Source organism: Dipteris shenzhenensis, chromosome 24 (assembly GCF_047967505.1).
Source record: "Dipteris shenzhenensis isolate YYH24624 ecotype China chromosome 24, Dip_SZ_1.0, whole genome shotgun sequence".
Lineage (NCBI taxonomy): Eukaryota > Viridiplantae > Streptophyta > Polypodiopsida > Gleicheniales > Dipteridaceae > Dipteris > Dipteris shenzhenensis.
Genome location: NC_141619.1, coordinates 48,068,348 through 48,086,074, shown reverse-complemented (window position 1 = coordinate 48,086,074; position 17,727 = coordinate 48,068,348). Strand labels below are relative to the sequence as shown.

Below are 17,727 nucleotides of genomic sequence, written 5' to 3'. Positions count from 1 at the left end.
CGTCTCACTAGTGTACCAAAAAGCCATCCCTTCATCGGCGGGGGTCTTGAAAGTGTGCCTGGAAGCATTATCTGTCTAATCGATCTAGAGCTCCCTGCCCTCATTTGAGTCATGCTCTAGCCATATGTGTCATCGTGAAGATTGGCTTTGCAAAGACTGCCCCAAGATAGGTGTATGACTGTAGTCTGTACAATCTCTACTGGCTCTCCTTGGTATGTGAAGCTGTGTCGATGAAGTATCGCTCGTGAAGTGTTGAACCTTACTCTTGCAGCTTGCCAAGGTTGACCGTCAGGTCTCTCTCCTTGCAAAGCACCCCTAGGGCCTTTAGATATCTTTGTAGGCTTGTTGTTGAAGAGGTTGTCATGTGCGTACAGCGGTGTCTATATCATCAGATCAGCAAGCAAGGATTCCTCCCCTCCTAGGCAATTAATGAAGTCATGATCTCATCAATGTAGAGCCCAAGAGTGTCTGAGAGAGAGGGCATCCTTCCTTCACTCCGACCGTGCTCTCAATCCAATCTGATAGACCTCCAAGGGCGTGTGCTCTCCCTTTGTGTGGGCTCTTGTGGTGCCTTGACTCCTTGTGCATCCACCCATTTGCTGATTTTTGCTCAAGGATAATGCCATATAGCTTTGCCATTAGGCTACTCACCATGATTATCCAATAGTTCTTTGCCACCTTGCTATCTCCTTGTGGATTAGTGTCTACAGAAAGGCCAAATTAGCCTATGAGACAAATCTGTATACAACGATTCCTTGTCTTGAGTATCATGGAAAACAAAAACTGAAATGAAAAGCTAATCCTAGCATCTCACTATGGAGTCACTATATATGGGGCGAGGAGGACTCTCACATCTACTATCCCTTGGTGTAGTCTCTGTAGTCTCTCTTCCATAACTCTATGGTGTCTGGATATGGACTGATTCGGCTTGATGGAGGAGTGGTGGTAAGTGTTCGGGTAGTCACAGTCTTCTGGCAGCTTTGATCATCGATGTTCTTTATAATATGATCCCTTGTTGAGAGGTAGATGATATAGGGGGAGGTGGATGTGGGTCTCAAAAGTTGGTGACATGTTCTCTGACTTTGCACCTGAAGAAGCCTCTCTCTATGTCGGTGTAGCTCAAGGAGGAAAAGGCCTAGGCATCCTTGATGAGGATACTCCATCAGCTAGCTAAGTGGGCCAAAACCAAGCAATGATATCTCCTCCTGATCTGATAGTATACAGGGCGTCTGCACATGTAGTGTTCCTCTGAGTCTACCTCTTTGTAGCATAGTCTGTATATTATGTTCTCTCTAGGGATTCGTACTGCTCTGACGAATAGTCATGTGAGAGATGTGTACATCCATATAGCTTGGGTGTCTGATAGTTCCATCCTCTTTGAAGGAGTGTCATTTCCATGAGTTTAAGTGTTGTTACCTATAGCAAAAAGACTCCATCCATGTGTATTGCTGCTTTAAAAGGACCGTATGTCTCAAACACCTACACATTCAATCTGGTGCTTACATACTTCCCATACATACCTCTCTATGCCAAACCATGATTGACACAATATGTGTAATTTTTATTTTGTAACCGGAACAAGTCCCTTTTGGTTCCAATTGAAATTGTAGAGCAGCTGAAAGAATGGGGTTCTTCTTGCATTTTCTCATGCTCCAATTCCTCTTGGACATTCTTTTTTTTTTCCAATAAAAAGACCTCTACTAAGTATGAAGGAAACCCACAAGCATAAGCTCAGAAGCGTAAATACATCATGCGAAGCATGAGAGAAAAAGGCCCCTCAAAAAGAGCTAGAAAAAATCTATGGTGGAGTCTGAAAAAGCCACCTCATCCTTGCACAAAACTCTGAGAAGGGAGAACCCCTCCATTCTCTAAAGGAAGATAGTCCTCCTGGTAGTGGCTGCCCGAGATGAACCCTGCATGGTACCCCAAATGGCCATCAGAGTATGAATAGTATTTGTTCTGGCCATCAGAGTATGAATAGTATCTGTCCAAATACTGGCCAAAGTGTGAGCAAGGTGAACTTGAGATCCATCCATAGCCTCCGTGCATTTGGCTCTCCAAATGTGCCATGCTAAAATGCTAGCCAGTATCTCCCAGGAGGAATCCACAAAAGCATGCACAGCTCTGAAAGGGGACGCAAGAACAATATCCAAAGAGCATGACTCGACTATGTGTCGTCGGATCGAGAAAGCCCATGAAGAGAGGCCCCATAAGAGTAAGCCAAGCAACTGAGCCTCAAGTCATGAAGCATGGAGAGGGTAGAAAAGTACTGAAAATCCTGGCAACCCCGCTCCATACTATCCTCGTCTGTCTGCAATTTCATAAGCAATGCCAGATGGACTCCATTGCCGACATGCAACGAGGAAGTTATTGCCCTTCGACGTGCAAGTGACGATGCCCTTGTCTTTGATGTCCACTCAGGAGGCAGGCTATCCAAAATCCACAGATGACATTTTGCTGGAGTCTCCTTTTCAGCCTGTGAGGATCTTAGGTTTTGTGGAGCATGGTTCTGACTCACCGTGGTACCTTGATTCTTACCCACTTCTTATTGCCCTGGGTTCATGGGCAATATGGGGGTGTCCCCATAAAGTTCTTACAGTGGGACCCCGGGGAGTGGGAGTGGATCGATGAGAAGCACGGAGGGAAGAGCCTCCTCTTTCGTTACACTGTCACTAATGCCAGGAGATTCTAGCTCAGTTGCAAAGGTTGGGAGAATTTTCAGATATCTCCAGACTTGCAGAGGGTTTTCTGGAAGAGACTTTGGAAATCTCAAGAATAGAGATTTCACTCTTTTCTTTTGCCTTTCTATTCATGGAGGGATTGCAATGAACCTCTTGGACATTCTCAAAAACTAAAGCCACAAATTAGATTTCTAAGCTAAGAAAACTCCAACAACCTGATATTGTATTAAATATGCCACTTACAGATCACGTACCTGTCTAATTAGTTAACATAATCTCAAATAAGCCACCTACATATCACATACCTGTCCAGAAGAGTTTTATCCATTGGTCCCTCATGGGTAGTCCAACCACCATGGACATGTATTATGCTCCCATTGAGAGATGTGCTTCTCTCTCCAAGAGAGGATATATACTCTCCTCTTGCCATGTCCATGGCCCAATAATGGTTGGAGTGTATGGGAACACATTGGACTGAACCAATGAGGAATTCATATATCAAGTACCAACAGTATTGTTAGCTCATACTTCTGGAAAAGAGAGTTCTTAGATAATTTCAAAGTGATGAAAGATGGACACCTACAAACCAGTCTCTTAGAGCAGAGTTCAAGTTGTGGCTGTTCCTTTGTCTCTGCAGTACTTCATGGCATTCTAGAGTTCATGGAAGGACTTCTCCAAATGAGGTGCTCTCTGCTCCTTCCAAAAATGATCGAGCCTGCTAGGAAGGTCCAACCATTTTGCTTGCATGTTCTCTATGAGCTCTTGTCCTTGATGGAAAATCTGCACCCAGAAAGTCTCCTTCTTGACAAACGTATGCACTTTCTTGTTGTTCAAGCTGGAGGTGCCAAGGAAGTTCCAGCCAATACCCTTCTGTGGTTCAACGTCCTTTGCATGGGAATCGGGATAAGGACTGGAGCTCCATAGTCGTTCAAATTGATGAGCTATGTTTTCCTACTCGATCCTGGCACTCCTTCTTGGGTTGGTTGCTCGCCTGATCAATGTTGGTTTTTAGTGTCTTCCTTTAGTCTGCCCCTGCCAAAAGGAGAGAGACCAATTAATTACTAATTATTTGTTCACAAAGCTCTGTTTAGATTGGGTAGAGGCAGGTTTCAGTAATACCCTCATGCTCCTCCCCGTGAAGCTGCTGCCCCTCCCTCACCCTCCTCCTCGCTAGCCCCCCCTCTCCCTTCCCCCCCTTGCTGCCCTCTCCTTCACTGCCCTCTCCCTCCCCCCCTCGCTGCCCTCTCCCCTGCCTGGCAGCCCTCCTTTGCTGCCCTCTCCCCTCCCTCGCTGCCCTCTCCCCTCCCTCGCAGCTTCTCTCCCTTCCCCCCCTCGCTGCCCTCTCCATCGCTGCCTTCTCCTGTTACGCTGTAGCCGAGGTAGCATGACATTGGAAGAATCAGTCGACATTTCCCTTAAAGGATCTATCTCTGTAATATATGTGTTTGCGCTTTATGTAAATGATCGGGAGGGATTGAATGTCAAGGTCCTAGGTGAGGTCTGATAGCACCAGACTAGGTAGATCTAAGGCCAAGGGCCTAGTGCAATGATTGTGCCTAGGGGCAAAGGAATTAATGCATCCCAAGAGAGGGGTGGAATGTTACATTAGCAAGGCCCTATATGGATGACATGTGGCATCTAGATCTATCTAGGGAATTGGGGCTTGTTGAGGCTAGAGAGAGAAGAGAAGATTATTATTCACGTGAATTTGGAACAAAGATCTCAGCTTGCTTGTCAGCCTCAACGAGATGTGGCTGGGAGGATAGAGATGGTGCTACTCCCGTGATACGAAGTAGAGAATTAGATCAGAGTGTCTGACAATTGGTATCAGAGCCGAGGCTACGAAGGAGATGGAAGTGGAATCGTCGAACGACCTCAGCGCCAAATCGACGGACTGACTGTTGGTGCAACGTGGTGATGACGGACAATTGGCCTACGTATCGTTTGGCGTGGACTATCTTGACGGAGATCCCATACGGGCCTTCGACGAATTCGGACGTTATCTACGACGCATGAGGCTTCCCCACAGAGTGTTCCTGCCACAGTCAGGACGATCGAGGGAGTGCATGCACAGATGAGGACTCCAGATCCCTCTTCAGCCCCGCCACAGGCCTCCTCAGCCCCCAGCTTCAGTTCTGCTGATAGAGGCCTGGCAGGTCCTTCTCATCCATCTTCCATGAGTGCAGGTCTTCTTTGCACTCCTCGGCCAGACTTGCTTCTCAGGAATTCTTTTTCGACACTGGCAGATTCGGCGACTTTCATGGATGAGGAGTTGTTTGTGCCCTCCACCTTAGGGGTCCCGGTCATTGGGATTCCTTTTGATAGGGCCTTCCCCTCAACAGGTGTGGGGATCCTTTCACCTATTGAGTTTCCTGCCCTCAGCAGGAGTGTTTCGGCCCAGGGGAAGCTGGTCTCCTCTACTAGGTCGGGTAAGCCTTTCCATCTAGCATCCTCCCATCGATGAGGATAGTCAGCTGGAACATACAGGGCCTAGGCGGAGTTTCACACTGTCGCCGTAGGCAGCCGATCCTGAATCAGCTTCATCCAGGTGTCACTGGAGGTGCGAATGATATCCTTTTTATCCAGGAACACAAGTTGGATGCCAGTGATTGCGCTAAGTCTGGCAAACTGCTCTCAAGACATACCTTCTGGTCGCCTGCTATGGGCACAAGGGGAGGTACTTGCATTTCGGTCTCTCCTTCTATTCTCCCCTTGGTTGCTGGTCATGGTATTATCTTCCCCTCTAGAGCTCAATGGATCATTATTTTGGTTGGAGGGTGTAAGATTGGTCTTCTCAATCTTTATGCCCCCAACAACAGAGGGGAGAGGATCTCCTTTTGGAAGGAACTACTCTCTTGGGCCCCCATTGCAGATTCTTGGATCATTGGTAATTTCAACATGGTTGAATTGCCATCAGACAAAAAGGAAGGCAGACAGGGTGGAATTCACTCTTTGGAGAGGGCAGCCTGGGATGCCTTTCTCTTTCAGTACAATGGCAGGAACACTTGGTTTGATGATGCCTTTCATGTTATGCCACAGTCACTCGTGTACTCTTGGTTGAACAGGGATTACATATGCCCATCCATGCACGTATTGACAGATTTTATGTAGATAATTGGGCACTTGACAGAGGTGGATCTGTATGCATTTCTACTAAGGTTTCCACCTCATATCATTTTCCAGTGGTATTGCAGATTTTTGAGCCTCATCGGATAGGACGCTCTGCCAGTGTCAGGATTCCATATGCTTTTTGTGTAGAGGAGAGCCTCATAGAGGATATTTTACAAATTTGGGTTTCTCACATACAGGGTGGAGTTGTCCACCCATCTCAGGTAGCTACAGCCATATCCGGAACTAGTGACTATTATCATACAGTCGCTGAGTCCAAGAGACGTGAGATTCTTAGACGTGAGATTGGTATACGCCAGTAGTTAGCGTCCCTTCAGAGGGAAGAGCAGAAGAGGCCCACTGATGCTTGGATTCAGGAGCGCCTTGTTGCAGCAAGGGCTCATATGCAAACATTGTTGGATCAGAGAGCAGAGTATGCCTTTCATGCACGGGAATCATTTTGGATTCAGATGGGTGGCAGGGTCAACAAACACTTCTTCTCTACTCATGGGCCCAGACATAGTAGAGATAGTGTCTCGCAGCTTGTTGACTCAGACGGGGTTTTACAGTCATATCTGGATGCCGTCATGCGTATAGCCTCAGAATTTTTTGCATCCCTTCTTACTGCAGATCCGGGCACACAGGCCATAGATGATGCCAGAGAGGTTATTTGGCAGTGTATGCCTGTATTGGTGAAGGATGAGATGTATGGTTTGGGATTTTTTAGAGGGTACTCTATCTCGCTTTGGTTTTTCAGATGCATGGATTAGAGAAGTGTGCTCTCTCTACAAATCAGCCCATACACTGGTGCTCATTGGGGGGGGGAAGAGGGGACAGATTTCAGATTTCCAGATTAGTACGCCAGGGATGTCCTCTTGCCCCTTTTCTTTTTCTGTTTGTGGCGGAGGCTATGAGTATCTACCTTAGATCTCAAGCTGATATTTATGGGCTGAGGCCTCCTATCTGCCGGGAAGAAGAGCTCCTAGATAATGAGTTGGCAGATGACACGGCTATTTTTTTGGATGCCTCCCCCAGGAAACTCACTTCCTTCCAGACAGCCTTGGATTTATTTTGCACGGCTGCAGGTACACACATTAATTGGCATTAATCCAATGGTTTCTGGATTTGCGATGATGACACCCCGGATTGGGGTAATGATATTGGCTTCACTTGGGTACAGAGAGGCGTCTCCGTCAGATATTTGGGCCGCTAGGTTGGGGTGGGCATCTCTCCTTCACAGTTTGCTCCAGTGTTGAAGAGTATCAGAAGAAAGCTCCTTTTCTGGAGCTCAGCCAAACTTGACTTGGATTCTAGGGTAGTGGTGGTTAACCAGGTTCTTCTAGCCACAGCATGGTTTGTATGCTCTTGTTGGTGCCACTCTAGGGATTGTATCAATCAGCTTAAGAGGCCCCTACGAAACTTTTTATGGAGTGGTCTAGATGGCACAACTGATGTTACAACCAGGGTGGCTTAGGAGACCTTGATTCTTCCTACAAGAGAAGGGGGTTTGAATATCATCGATCCGGATCTACAGTGCAGAGCCCTACTCTGCAAGGTCGTTGTGAGAGGACTTATGCCAGGGCAAGAGTCTTGGAAGGATTTCTTTATCAAATGCATACAGTGTCGCACGCCCACCTCTGGAGAGGATTGGACACACAGTACCAGATGGGTTTTCACCACAGCCCACCTCAGATCTCCATCTTTCCCTCTTATGGTTGCTATCCTGAAAGCATGGGCCAGCTTCAGGAGTACTCTTCGCAAGATTCCCCCTTCCACCCGTGAAGAGATTGAAAGGCAGCCTATCATGTGGAACGACAGTATTTTGGATGAACATGGCAGACCACTTGGAGTTTCTCCTTACATGCAGTGGCCAAGATGGGAGAGGGGCCTTGCATCTACTGTGGGAGCATGGAAAGCCTTCAGAAAGCTTCCTGCAGATCGATAGGCCCAGTTGGTTCTTAATCTCAGAGGGAGTACAAGGAGAGTCCAACAGATTGATGCAACCTTGCCCTTGGATTGGGTGGACACAGATGATATGCCTATTACTTGCTCCACGTGGATGGGGGCTTTTTCTAGATTGGGAGTTCCTTTACAAGTGATTGCTTTTCGTGACACTCATGAGGATAGTCTTTGATGTTTCTTCGGGGGGCAGGCTGTCCAGATCCACAGATGATATCTTGTTGGAGGTACCGTTTCAACCAGTCAGGATAGTGGGCTTCATGGAGCATGGCTCTCTCTCACAGTGGTACTTGGATCCTGACCCGCTTCTCATCGCCTTGGGCTCATGGAGGCTGTGGCTCTACGGAGGTGTCCCAATTAAGTTTTTGCAGTGGGACCCAGGGAAATGGGAATGGATAGATGAAGGGCACGGAGAGAAGGGCATTCCCTTCTTTCGTTACACGGTCAGTAATGCCAGGAAATTTCAGCTCAGCTATAGGGGTTGGAGGCCTACCAGAGCTCATCATTGGGAGAACTTTCAGATTTCTGCTGACTCGCAGAATTGTTTTTGGCAAAGGCTCTGGAAATCCCATCGGAATAGAAAAATCACTCTCTTCTTTTGGCTTTCTATTCATGGTGGGATAGTAGTGAACCAATAGAGATCTAGGTTCGGAGCTGACCCTTCTTGCCCTTGTTGCCTTTTTGCTTTGAAGACAATACAGCACTGCCTTTGGGATTGCAGACAGGCGAGAATCATATGGAAGGGTATTGCAAGACTTTTCAGCACTTTTGTTCGCCTACCCTTCTTCATGACCTGGGGATCAGTGGCTTGGCTCACTCTTTCAGGGCCCCAGGTCTTCTTTGAGAGACTTGACTCCTCTTGGGCTCTTCACATCCGACGACATCTTGTGGAGTCGTGCTCTCTAGAGGATGTTCCGGCCACTCTCTTCAGAGCTGCTCGTTCCTCAGTTGACTCTCCATGGGAGATCTTAGCTAGCATTGCAGCATGGCACATTTGGAGAGCCAGATGTACTGAGGCTCTGGAGGGTTCTCAAGTTCACCCTTCTCAGATCTTGGCCAGTTTTTGGACAGATACGGTACACACTCTGATGGCCATTTGGGCGACCATGCAGGGATCATCTCGAGCAGCCTCCTCCAGGAGAGTTACTTTTCTCAGAGATTGGAGAGACTCTCCCTTTTTTGCTGAGACTTCTACAGGGTTGACTTGGCATTTTCAGCCTCAGCCTTGGTTTCTTTCTACCTCATTCCTCTGAGGTGTATTCATTACATGCTTAGCATGTTGTATTTCCGCACAGAGCTTGCTCTAGCAAGTTTCTTTCTTACTTAATAGAAGTCTCCTTTTTGCCCAAAAAAAAAAGTAATACCCTCATGAAGGTTTTCCTTCAACCAATATTTGACATTCCAAAAGACTTTTATACGACTTGAACAAATAGGTGACATTGCATTAAACAGTTCCCAAATTTTCATTAGGAATGCAGAGCTCTGTTCTAGTCGGCTCTATTTGAAATGAATAAGCCATTGACCTCATGCATACTTACCTACTCTGTAAACTCTGTCTTGAAGGTGGCTCTTCCCAGAATTCCTGAGGTAATAGTTAATCTTGTGTGCATCTTGGGTTGGGATTTGATCATGTGCTTTCAGCATTGATAATTGTAAAGATAAATCCTATCATGTGTTTACAAGCTATCCAGCTGATCTTACTGGCATACATGCAGATGTGATGTATCTGGTGACACATTGTCCTCACTAACTGTCAGCAAAATAGCCACTCCAGTCCTGCTCTCTCGCTGCGACTTTATACTTGGCCAATTCTCTCGAGATGAGAATGATCAGGGTATGTGATATGTTAATTCTAATGTTTTAATCCCATGTTTCTTACCATGTGTGATTTATCTGGGCTAGTTATTGTGAGCTTGTGCTGTGAACATTTGTCGATTTGTTCTGATGAGATGACAGACATAAACAGGTGAAGTATCTTTGCCAGCAATCAGAATTGATGAGGTGATTTTCGTGCTCAAAGAACTTGCAAGGCTGACATTGAATCCTCAAATCATAGCAGAGAGAAACTTGGCTGCTCTCTCCTCTGATGTTTTCCAAGCTCAATGCTGTTGTGGGTCACGAGCTCATCTTGGATACCTTTATGGACCTCTCTGTGGGTTGGTTATTTCAAGGTACTAAACCACACCTGCAAAGCAACTTTCCAAGGGGTGTGAATTGATGAGTTTGATTTGTACATCTGAAGCTTCTTTAATAAATCATGGTTTGTGGAACTTGCCTGTACATTTTGAAGTGTTTGGGACTTAGCCTTTTGAAAATATAGAATGTAGCTCTCACTTACATGAGATGTAAAGCGATAGAGTTTATGTATAGCTCATGTATCATTTGACCTTGATGCAAGTTTTCTCACCATAGGTCGAGATGTATACCCAGAGCCTCAAAGGTATCTTGTCCATGGACGCTTACAAGTCAGTAAAATGAATAGTGTATAAGATGAGCAAATTTTCCGAAATAGTGTCTAAAGTCTTATAATTATATCAATCTTCGAGATCCGTATAGGAAACCAATTGTACTATCATCTATGGGAGCGTCCATATTTAAACAGCACTAGGATTACATTTGTCTGTTGGAGGTCAACATCTCCTGATGTCATCTTAGTGAGACGCTCCCCATGAGGTTAGGCTAGTCCAGAGACAGGGCCTTGTTGTGGGTGTGCCCGCCTCCCGTGAGGGTAGAATAGGAGAGAGAGGTCCTTCTGGCCTCACTTGTGAGGCATACAGGGCAGGACAGGTGTAGGACCTGTGTGGCCATCTTCGTGTGCTGCAGCCCCAGCCCTATGGGCCCTTGTTAGGGGCAGAGGTTGGCAGACCTGCTGATCGGCCACCTAGGCCTGCTGGTCAGGCTCATAGGCAGGGGCCCAGCCCCTGTGTGGCTCTTGTGCAGCCTTGCAGGTGGAGTCGTTCAGGTGGAGTCCTATACAGGGCAGGAGTTCAGCCCCTCATGGCTGTGTGAGAAGCCCTTATAGGTCATAGAGGAGATCAGGCCAGTTGGCTCCCTTGGAGGCCTGCTATTCGGCCCTATAGGCAAGTGGGGGGTCAGCCCTTGTGAGGCCTTGAGCAGCCTCTTATAGAGGGCCGAGGGGGGTCGGTCCTGTAGCAGCCGAATCGTCTCTCATAGGGCAGTGAGTCGGCCCTATAGATCAGTTTTAGAGAGCAAGCTCAGCAGTCATACAGAGGCTAGGGGGCAGCGGGCACGAGGACAAGCAGGCTTCCGGAGACAACATTCTACCCTGGATCACATCTTCACTCTGAGGGCTATCATCGAGGAGGCGAGATCTTGACACCAGAAGGTCTACACATGCTTTGTAGACTTTCGGAAGGCATTTGATATTGTCCCACGATCCCGCATGATCAGGAGATTACAGGAGATGCAGACACTGATATGGGGAGTGATGAGCCTATATGAGTTAGTCAGAGGCAGAGTTCGCGCCCCAGGTGGTCTATCGGATTGGGTTGAGAGTGCGATCGGAGTGAAGCAGGGTTGCTCCCTCTCACCGATCCTTTTTGGGCTTTACATTGATGAGATCACTTCTTTCATAAGCTGCCTAGGAGGCGAAGGATCACCACTGGTGGCCGATCTTATGATACAGATATTGCTTATACGCTGATGACATAGCCCTCATCTCATCTTTAGCGGAGGGGCTGCAGAGACATCTGGACGCCCTAGAAGTGTTTTGCAAAGAAAGAGACCTGATAGTCAACCTTGGGAAGACCAAGGTGATAGTCTTCAACACCTCACACACAGTGCTCCGTGGACTCAGTTTCACCTATTGAGAAGAGCCAGTGGAGACAGTGCAGTCCTACACATATTTGGGAGCAGTCTTCAGCGTAACCCATTTCACTACATGCAGCCCATGCTCGACTCACACGGGGACAGAGTGCTTTGGCAGGATTGGAGAGAGAGTACTTCTAGAGGCACTTTCAGGATCCTCCGACGAAGTGGTGGCTCTTTGATACACTAGTGCAACCGATTGCCATGTGCACAGCACCCTTCTAGGGTTGTGATCTACCGACAGCAGAGTGGAGGACATTTGAGCGGCTAGAAGGGTCTATCACAGACTTCTATATCTTTGAGTCAGTTCCAGGACACAGTGGGATGGATGAAGAGGAGCTAGCCGATATGCGAGCAGTCTGGATTTCAAGAGAGTGGTGCAGAGGCCACGTGCGACAGGGAGAGCGACCAAAGCACCCTCTATTGAGGTGAGAGGAGAGCGACCAGAGCACCGCAGCTTTCTTGCCCGAGACGAGGGATCACTCTGAACATAGCTCAGGGAGTTCAGAGATAGAGACCACGTCCTCCCCCGCCACCGCTCTACAGACGCAGATCCGAGACATTTTCACTGCTCATAGGCGTGCCACCACGGTGCCAGGTTTTGGATTTTGAGTTACAGCTCCAGTCTCAGCCTACCTCAGACAGCACATGATATATTTTGTACTTGATTTGCCTATTGAGCTATTGAGCTACCCCCTCTTTGCTACCCCCCCGCTACCCCTCGCTACCCCCCTCGCTACCCCTTCTCTGCTACCCCTCGCTACCCCCTCCCCCTCCGCTACCCCCCCGCTACCCCCTCGCTACCCCTCACTATCCCCCTGCTACCTCCTCGCTGCTACCCCCCGCTACCCCCTCGCTACCCCTTGCTACCTCCTTGCTACCCCCTTGCTGCTACCCCCTCCGCTACCCCCTCGCTACTATCCCTCTGCTACCCCCCCGCTACCCCTCGCTCAAACCCCCCCCCCCCGGGATCCCCATGGGGGGGGCACTAGTGTAGTAGATTACATCATGGGATCCCCTACCTTCACTTCATGTATCACCAACTTCACCGTAGCACCACTCCCTCCAGGAGCTGATCACACATACCTATTATTCACTATTGCCACCCCACGCTTAGCCACACCACACACACCACATAGGAAGCACGACACCCCCTAGACAGACTCCTAACCTACATCGATCACATACCACTCATAGAGGACCGTACTGCCGTGATTAGTCGCATACTCCACGAGGCTACCCTCCAAATCTTTCCCCATACCACACGATCCATTGGACCACCACCTCTTGGTTCTGTACCCTGCAACAATTGGTACGATGCAGAGTGTAAGGCTTATCGCCGACAGCTCCGACTTAAAACCAGATGTCACCTCCCGAACACAGCAGACATGGTACGCAAGTACCGACGTCTCGTACGTCGGAAGAAGCAAGCATTTCTTCGTCGAAATGAGGAGTTGCTACACATCTTATACAGCAACAACTCTAAGGATTTTTGGCGGAGATTCCTTGAGCGTAGGTCTCCATCACCCCTCATCGACACGAGAGTCTGGCACACGTATGCACACCATCTTTATGATGTCCCACACCAGCCCACTCCAGATCTCATATACACACCTCGCCCCACCACTTGCACGTTGTTCACCAGAGGGGGAGTCAAGGACGCGACATTGAAAATGCACAATGGCCGAGCTAAGGATCACGAGGGGCTATGCACTGAGTTTATCGCATATGGGATCGACACGTTAGCCCCGATCTTAGCAAAGCTATTCAATGACGCTATTTGCCTTAGCTTGCCCCGCACTTGAACACTCAACACCATCACTCCCATCCACAAGGCGTGGGATCCCATGGACCCGAGTAACTATCATGATTGGACATGTGATGTCCAAGATCTATGCAGCTGTATTGGATGCGTCGGTCAGCCTATTCGCAGAGATGAGAGGGCTCAGAGTAGAGGGTCAGGTCGGTTTCAGGCGAGACCTTGGGACTATGGATCACATACTCACACTCAAGAATGTCATTGAGGAGGCCAGATCACAGAAGGAGAGGGTATATTGCTGCTTTGTGGATTTCCGCAAAGCCTTTGACAGAGTACCTTGAGCTCGTCTCATCACACGCCTACAAACACTGGGATTTGATTAGGAGATCATTTGGGCAGTCATGGCACTTTATAAGAGAATCTCAGGCCGAGTTCGGATAGGCGCAGGTTGGACAGATGAGATTGAGTACCATAGGGGTCAAACAGGGTTGTCCCTTATCACCGACCCTGTTTGGCCTCTACATCGATGAGCTTGAGACTTTCATGGGGGCATTCGGAGGGACTGGTTGCTCACTTGCCGGGATCATCATTAGGATGTTTCTTTATGCAGATGACGTGGCACTCTTGTCGTCCACACCCGAGGGGCTCTAGCAACACCTAGATGCACTGCAGGCTTTTTGTTTATCCTGCAGGTCATTCGAGAGGATCTCTTGTAGCTACACACCTTTAGGACCTGGTTGGAGCCGAGGGAACTTCCAGTGAAGTTGAGTTTCTACAGAGATTAATGTCTTCGTATTTCGGAGGAGGGATTCATTACACCACCGGGGTGCACTGAGCTTCATATGCCTCACCCACTACGGATCTCCATCGGACAGTTTGGGGTATCATCACACCGCCTCCGCATATAGAGCGGCAGAGCAAAGGGGATTCCTAGGGAGCATTGCTTATGCATATTGTGCGACTGTCGGGAGGTGGAGTCGGAGGAGCATTTTATTTTCAGGTGCCCAGTGTACTACGAGAGCCAAGGTCACTACCACTGCCCCTTCAGAGACGCGGCTCCGGGCTCCTTTCCAGATTCCTCGCCTACCCAGATCAGAGATGCCTCGCGGCTTTCATTCACGAGGGGGTCTGACACAGAGAGTACTCACTCAGGCGACGGGGCTTGGCCACATCATCAGACATCTCTTAGAGTAGGATCACAGAGTTCTTCCCATCGAGTGACATTGATCGTCCAGTCTCTAGCGGCAGACTTGACAGAGACCCCGACCCGACGATCGCAGCATGACACACGAGACATCGAGGGGACACACAGATCACTCTGGGGGACCTCCCATCATTGTTTAGACCCGGGATACGTCCCACGGGAGTTATGGTGGCTCTGGTCTTGCGTCGAGCCTCGTCCAGGAGACGGAGACACATGGCACCCCTTGACGGGCGCCAGCATCCCATCACCGGATATGCACCAACCAGGGCAACATGACATACGGAGGATTCCGCTCTGCTTCAGTCCTTTTCTTTTCATTGTTACATCCAGATGTATTTGATTATGTATGAATAGACTTAGGATTCAGCATGGGTGATGATGCTCGTTTCAGTAGCTCCACCCTTACTATGATTTGTATCAGGTTTTCTTTCAGTCTCATAGACCCATCGGTCTTCCCAAGACTCTAATAAAATTTATCTTTCTTTCTTTAGTCAGCAAGGGTCTTAGCGCACCCTGTGCTCCAGCCCTTTGTGGCTTTTATGAGTTCTTTTCCCTTTTTGGTGTGTTTTGCACTTTGTCCCAAAGGCCCGCGAGGCCTTCCGTGGACGTTAATCTCTCTCTCTCTTTCTCTCTCTCTCTCTCTCTCTCTCTCTCCCTCTCCCTCTCTCCCTCCCTCCATTTCTGTTTTCCACTGCACTTCTAACGCTATCATCATGTAAACTATAGACACAGTGTGAGCCAAGGGTAAGGGAATTTTTGGAGAATCAAAAGGGGGTGTGAGAGAGAAGACTGAAGGGCTTGAGTAGACATAGGTGAGGAAGTTACACAGTTAGGAGAGGAGAGCTGAAGCGTGTGTTGATCTGAGTTGAATCATTTTAGAGTTGAATCATATCAAAGTGTAGCAACAAAAGTGTAGAATGGGATTCGTGTGGACTACCTTCTCAAAGACCAGCATATGAATCCTAACCACACTAACAGTGCAACCTTTCTCTTTATCACAACAAATCCTCAAAATACAACCAGTGACTGTTCAAAATGAGCACCTCGCTGCTGTTCTTGCTGCCAACATCTCTCATTATCGGGTAGGCTATTCCATTTGATGAGGTATTGGTGTGGTCCTCAATTGGAAGGATATTTGAAATCCATATGCTAGAGAGTGTAGAGGATATGATCCAATGGCTGGCAAATCCAAGGGTGTCTTTGTTAGCCCACTCAAAACCGAGCAACCATCTAAGGGTCCCCTTGTTGCCGAAAAAACAGTGCTAATTATATTACTTCGAGAACAAGATACAAAAGGTCAGCTTGTAGCTGACGGGCTGCGTTCACAAATCGGACACAGCCCTAAAAGGTAACAAAATAAATCATACTCTCACGGAGGGATAAGGCGAGTGTGAATGAACAGCCATCGGGGTGGTGAGTAGTGCCACCGAAGGCCCTGCGAAGTCTGCTCGAAGAAGAGGCCCTGTGTGTCCCAAGCCCGGAGGAAGCGTCTCCGCTTCTCCCGGCCGGCCCGGGAATCTCCCTGAATCTGGTCCCACTGGCCTCTGAGGGTATGAATAATCTCGCTCCAAATCTCCGTCATGATCTGGGCAGTCGATAAGGAGGTGCCACCGAGGATCTGCGCGCAGCGCGAGGTCCAGATGTGCCACCCTGCAATGCTGCTAATAATCTCCCAGACTGGCTGCCTCTCCTGAACTCGTGTATCAGCCTCTGCTAGGTGCTGCGGGATACCCTCGAGCGGCCCCCACGTCCCCTGTGTGATAAGGAAAGTGGGGTCCTGCTGGCATGCCTCGAATAAGTGATGAAGACCAGGAGCGGTGCTGCACCAACAGAACGCGCCCCACGTGATCAATCCTAGCTCCGGTGCTGCGCGAGTAAGAATCCCGAAAGTCCACCTCCACACTTCCTGGGCGCGAGTGCAGCTCCACAGGCAGTGTTTTGGTGACTCCTCATCCTCATGGCAAATCTGACAGCATCCGTCCTGGCCTATCTGCCGCAACCAGCTCCCCACTGGAAGACCTTTGTGGGCAAGAAGCCACAGGAAGTAGGAGATCTTCCGCGGCCGCCAGCTCTCCCACAAGGCCTTCCAGAAGGCCTGCAAAAAGAACCTGGAAATACCCTGTGCATACCAGCTGGGCCGCTGGGTGGGGGGGCGGCTCTGCATCCTCCCAAGAACTCGCCTGCCCAGAGTCGTGCTGTAGGCGAAGGAGGAGGTCGGCCCTTGTCCTGTCACAATCTCTGGCCACCACCACTCTCCTGGGTCCCAATCAAGCTCTGACAAGGCCCGCCCCTCCCAGAGCCAGAGACGCCAAAGCTGCATCTGATCCTGCTCGATGCTAGGATCGGTACGCCAGACCTTCCCCAAAAGGCCTACGACCCGAACCCTCTGCCATGGGAGTAGGGGGTCGATGAGCGCATCCTCTCTCCTGAGTTGTCCATCCCCCATAACCGGCAAGAAGGAAATAGAGGAGTCATCCAAACGTCCTGCGACCACCAGTGGGATGCCACGGGGGGTGAACTGTCCCAGCCAGTGGTCGTCACCAGGCATGAGGATCTGAGGCTCAAGTGGAACTAACCAATCAGTTGGGATCGCGCCGTCGATCTCCGTGCGTCTCGCCTGGGCTGCTCCACGTGCACCTCCAGCTGCGTCTGCAAGATCAGCCGTCTCCAGATGTCTGTACGTGTCCCTCCAAACTCGAAGGGACCGGGCTGGCCCCCTCATCCAACCATCCCACCTGATATGTGATCTCTCCCCCAACTGAAGGCCCTCGGCATCTCTGACCTGACCGTTCCAGATAAGCGGCTGGCGATCGATCTCCTCCTGACAGCTAGGAGGGGACTGAATGAGACTGAGGCGGAGCCGCCTCCAAACCATGAGGAGGCTACGAACGAGTGGGGAACGGGGCTGAGTGAGCGGGGCGGAAGTGAAGATCCACCTGAGGGACGGTAGCCACTCTCCACCTCAGCGCGGGACACAGGAACCGACCCCCTGTTGAAGTAGCATCTTCCACGTCTGCCCCCCCCGGGGTCAAACCGCGGATGACAAGCTTGCCTAACAAGGCCTGACTCTGAAGCTCTGGATCGATGACCCCCAGGCCACCCTCAGCCTGCGGAAGAATGACTGTCTGCCAAGCAACCCTGGCTCTGGTATCTCTGAGGCCATCCTCCCCGGACCAAAGGAAGTTCCG

At 49.4% G+C, this 17,727-nt stretch overlaps 1 protein-coding gene across 1 annotated transcript in view; it reads left to right on the top strand.

Moving 5' to 3' along the window:
* The window catches only part of LOC147886702 (ARM repeat superfamily protein), a 296,797-nt gene that overhangs the window by 267,142 nt on the left and 11,928 nt on the right, over positions 1–17,727 (top strand). Inside the window, exons 40-41 of the mRNA XM_087395638.1 lie at positions 9,464–9,582; positions 9,715–9,919. Of these exons, the coding sequence (XP_087251764.1) occupies positions 9,464–9,582; positions 9,715–9,919 (324 nt within the window). The remainder of the gene's footprint in view (positions 1–9,463; positions 9,583–9,714; positions 9,920–17,727) is intronic.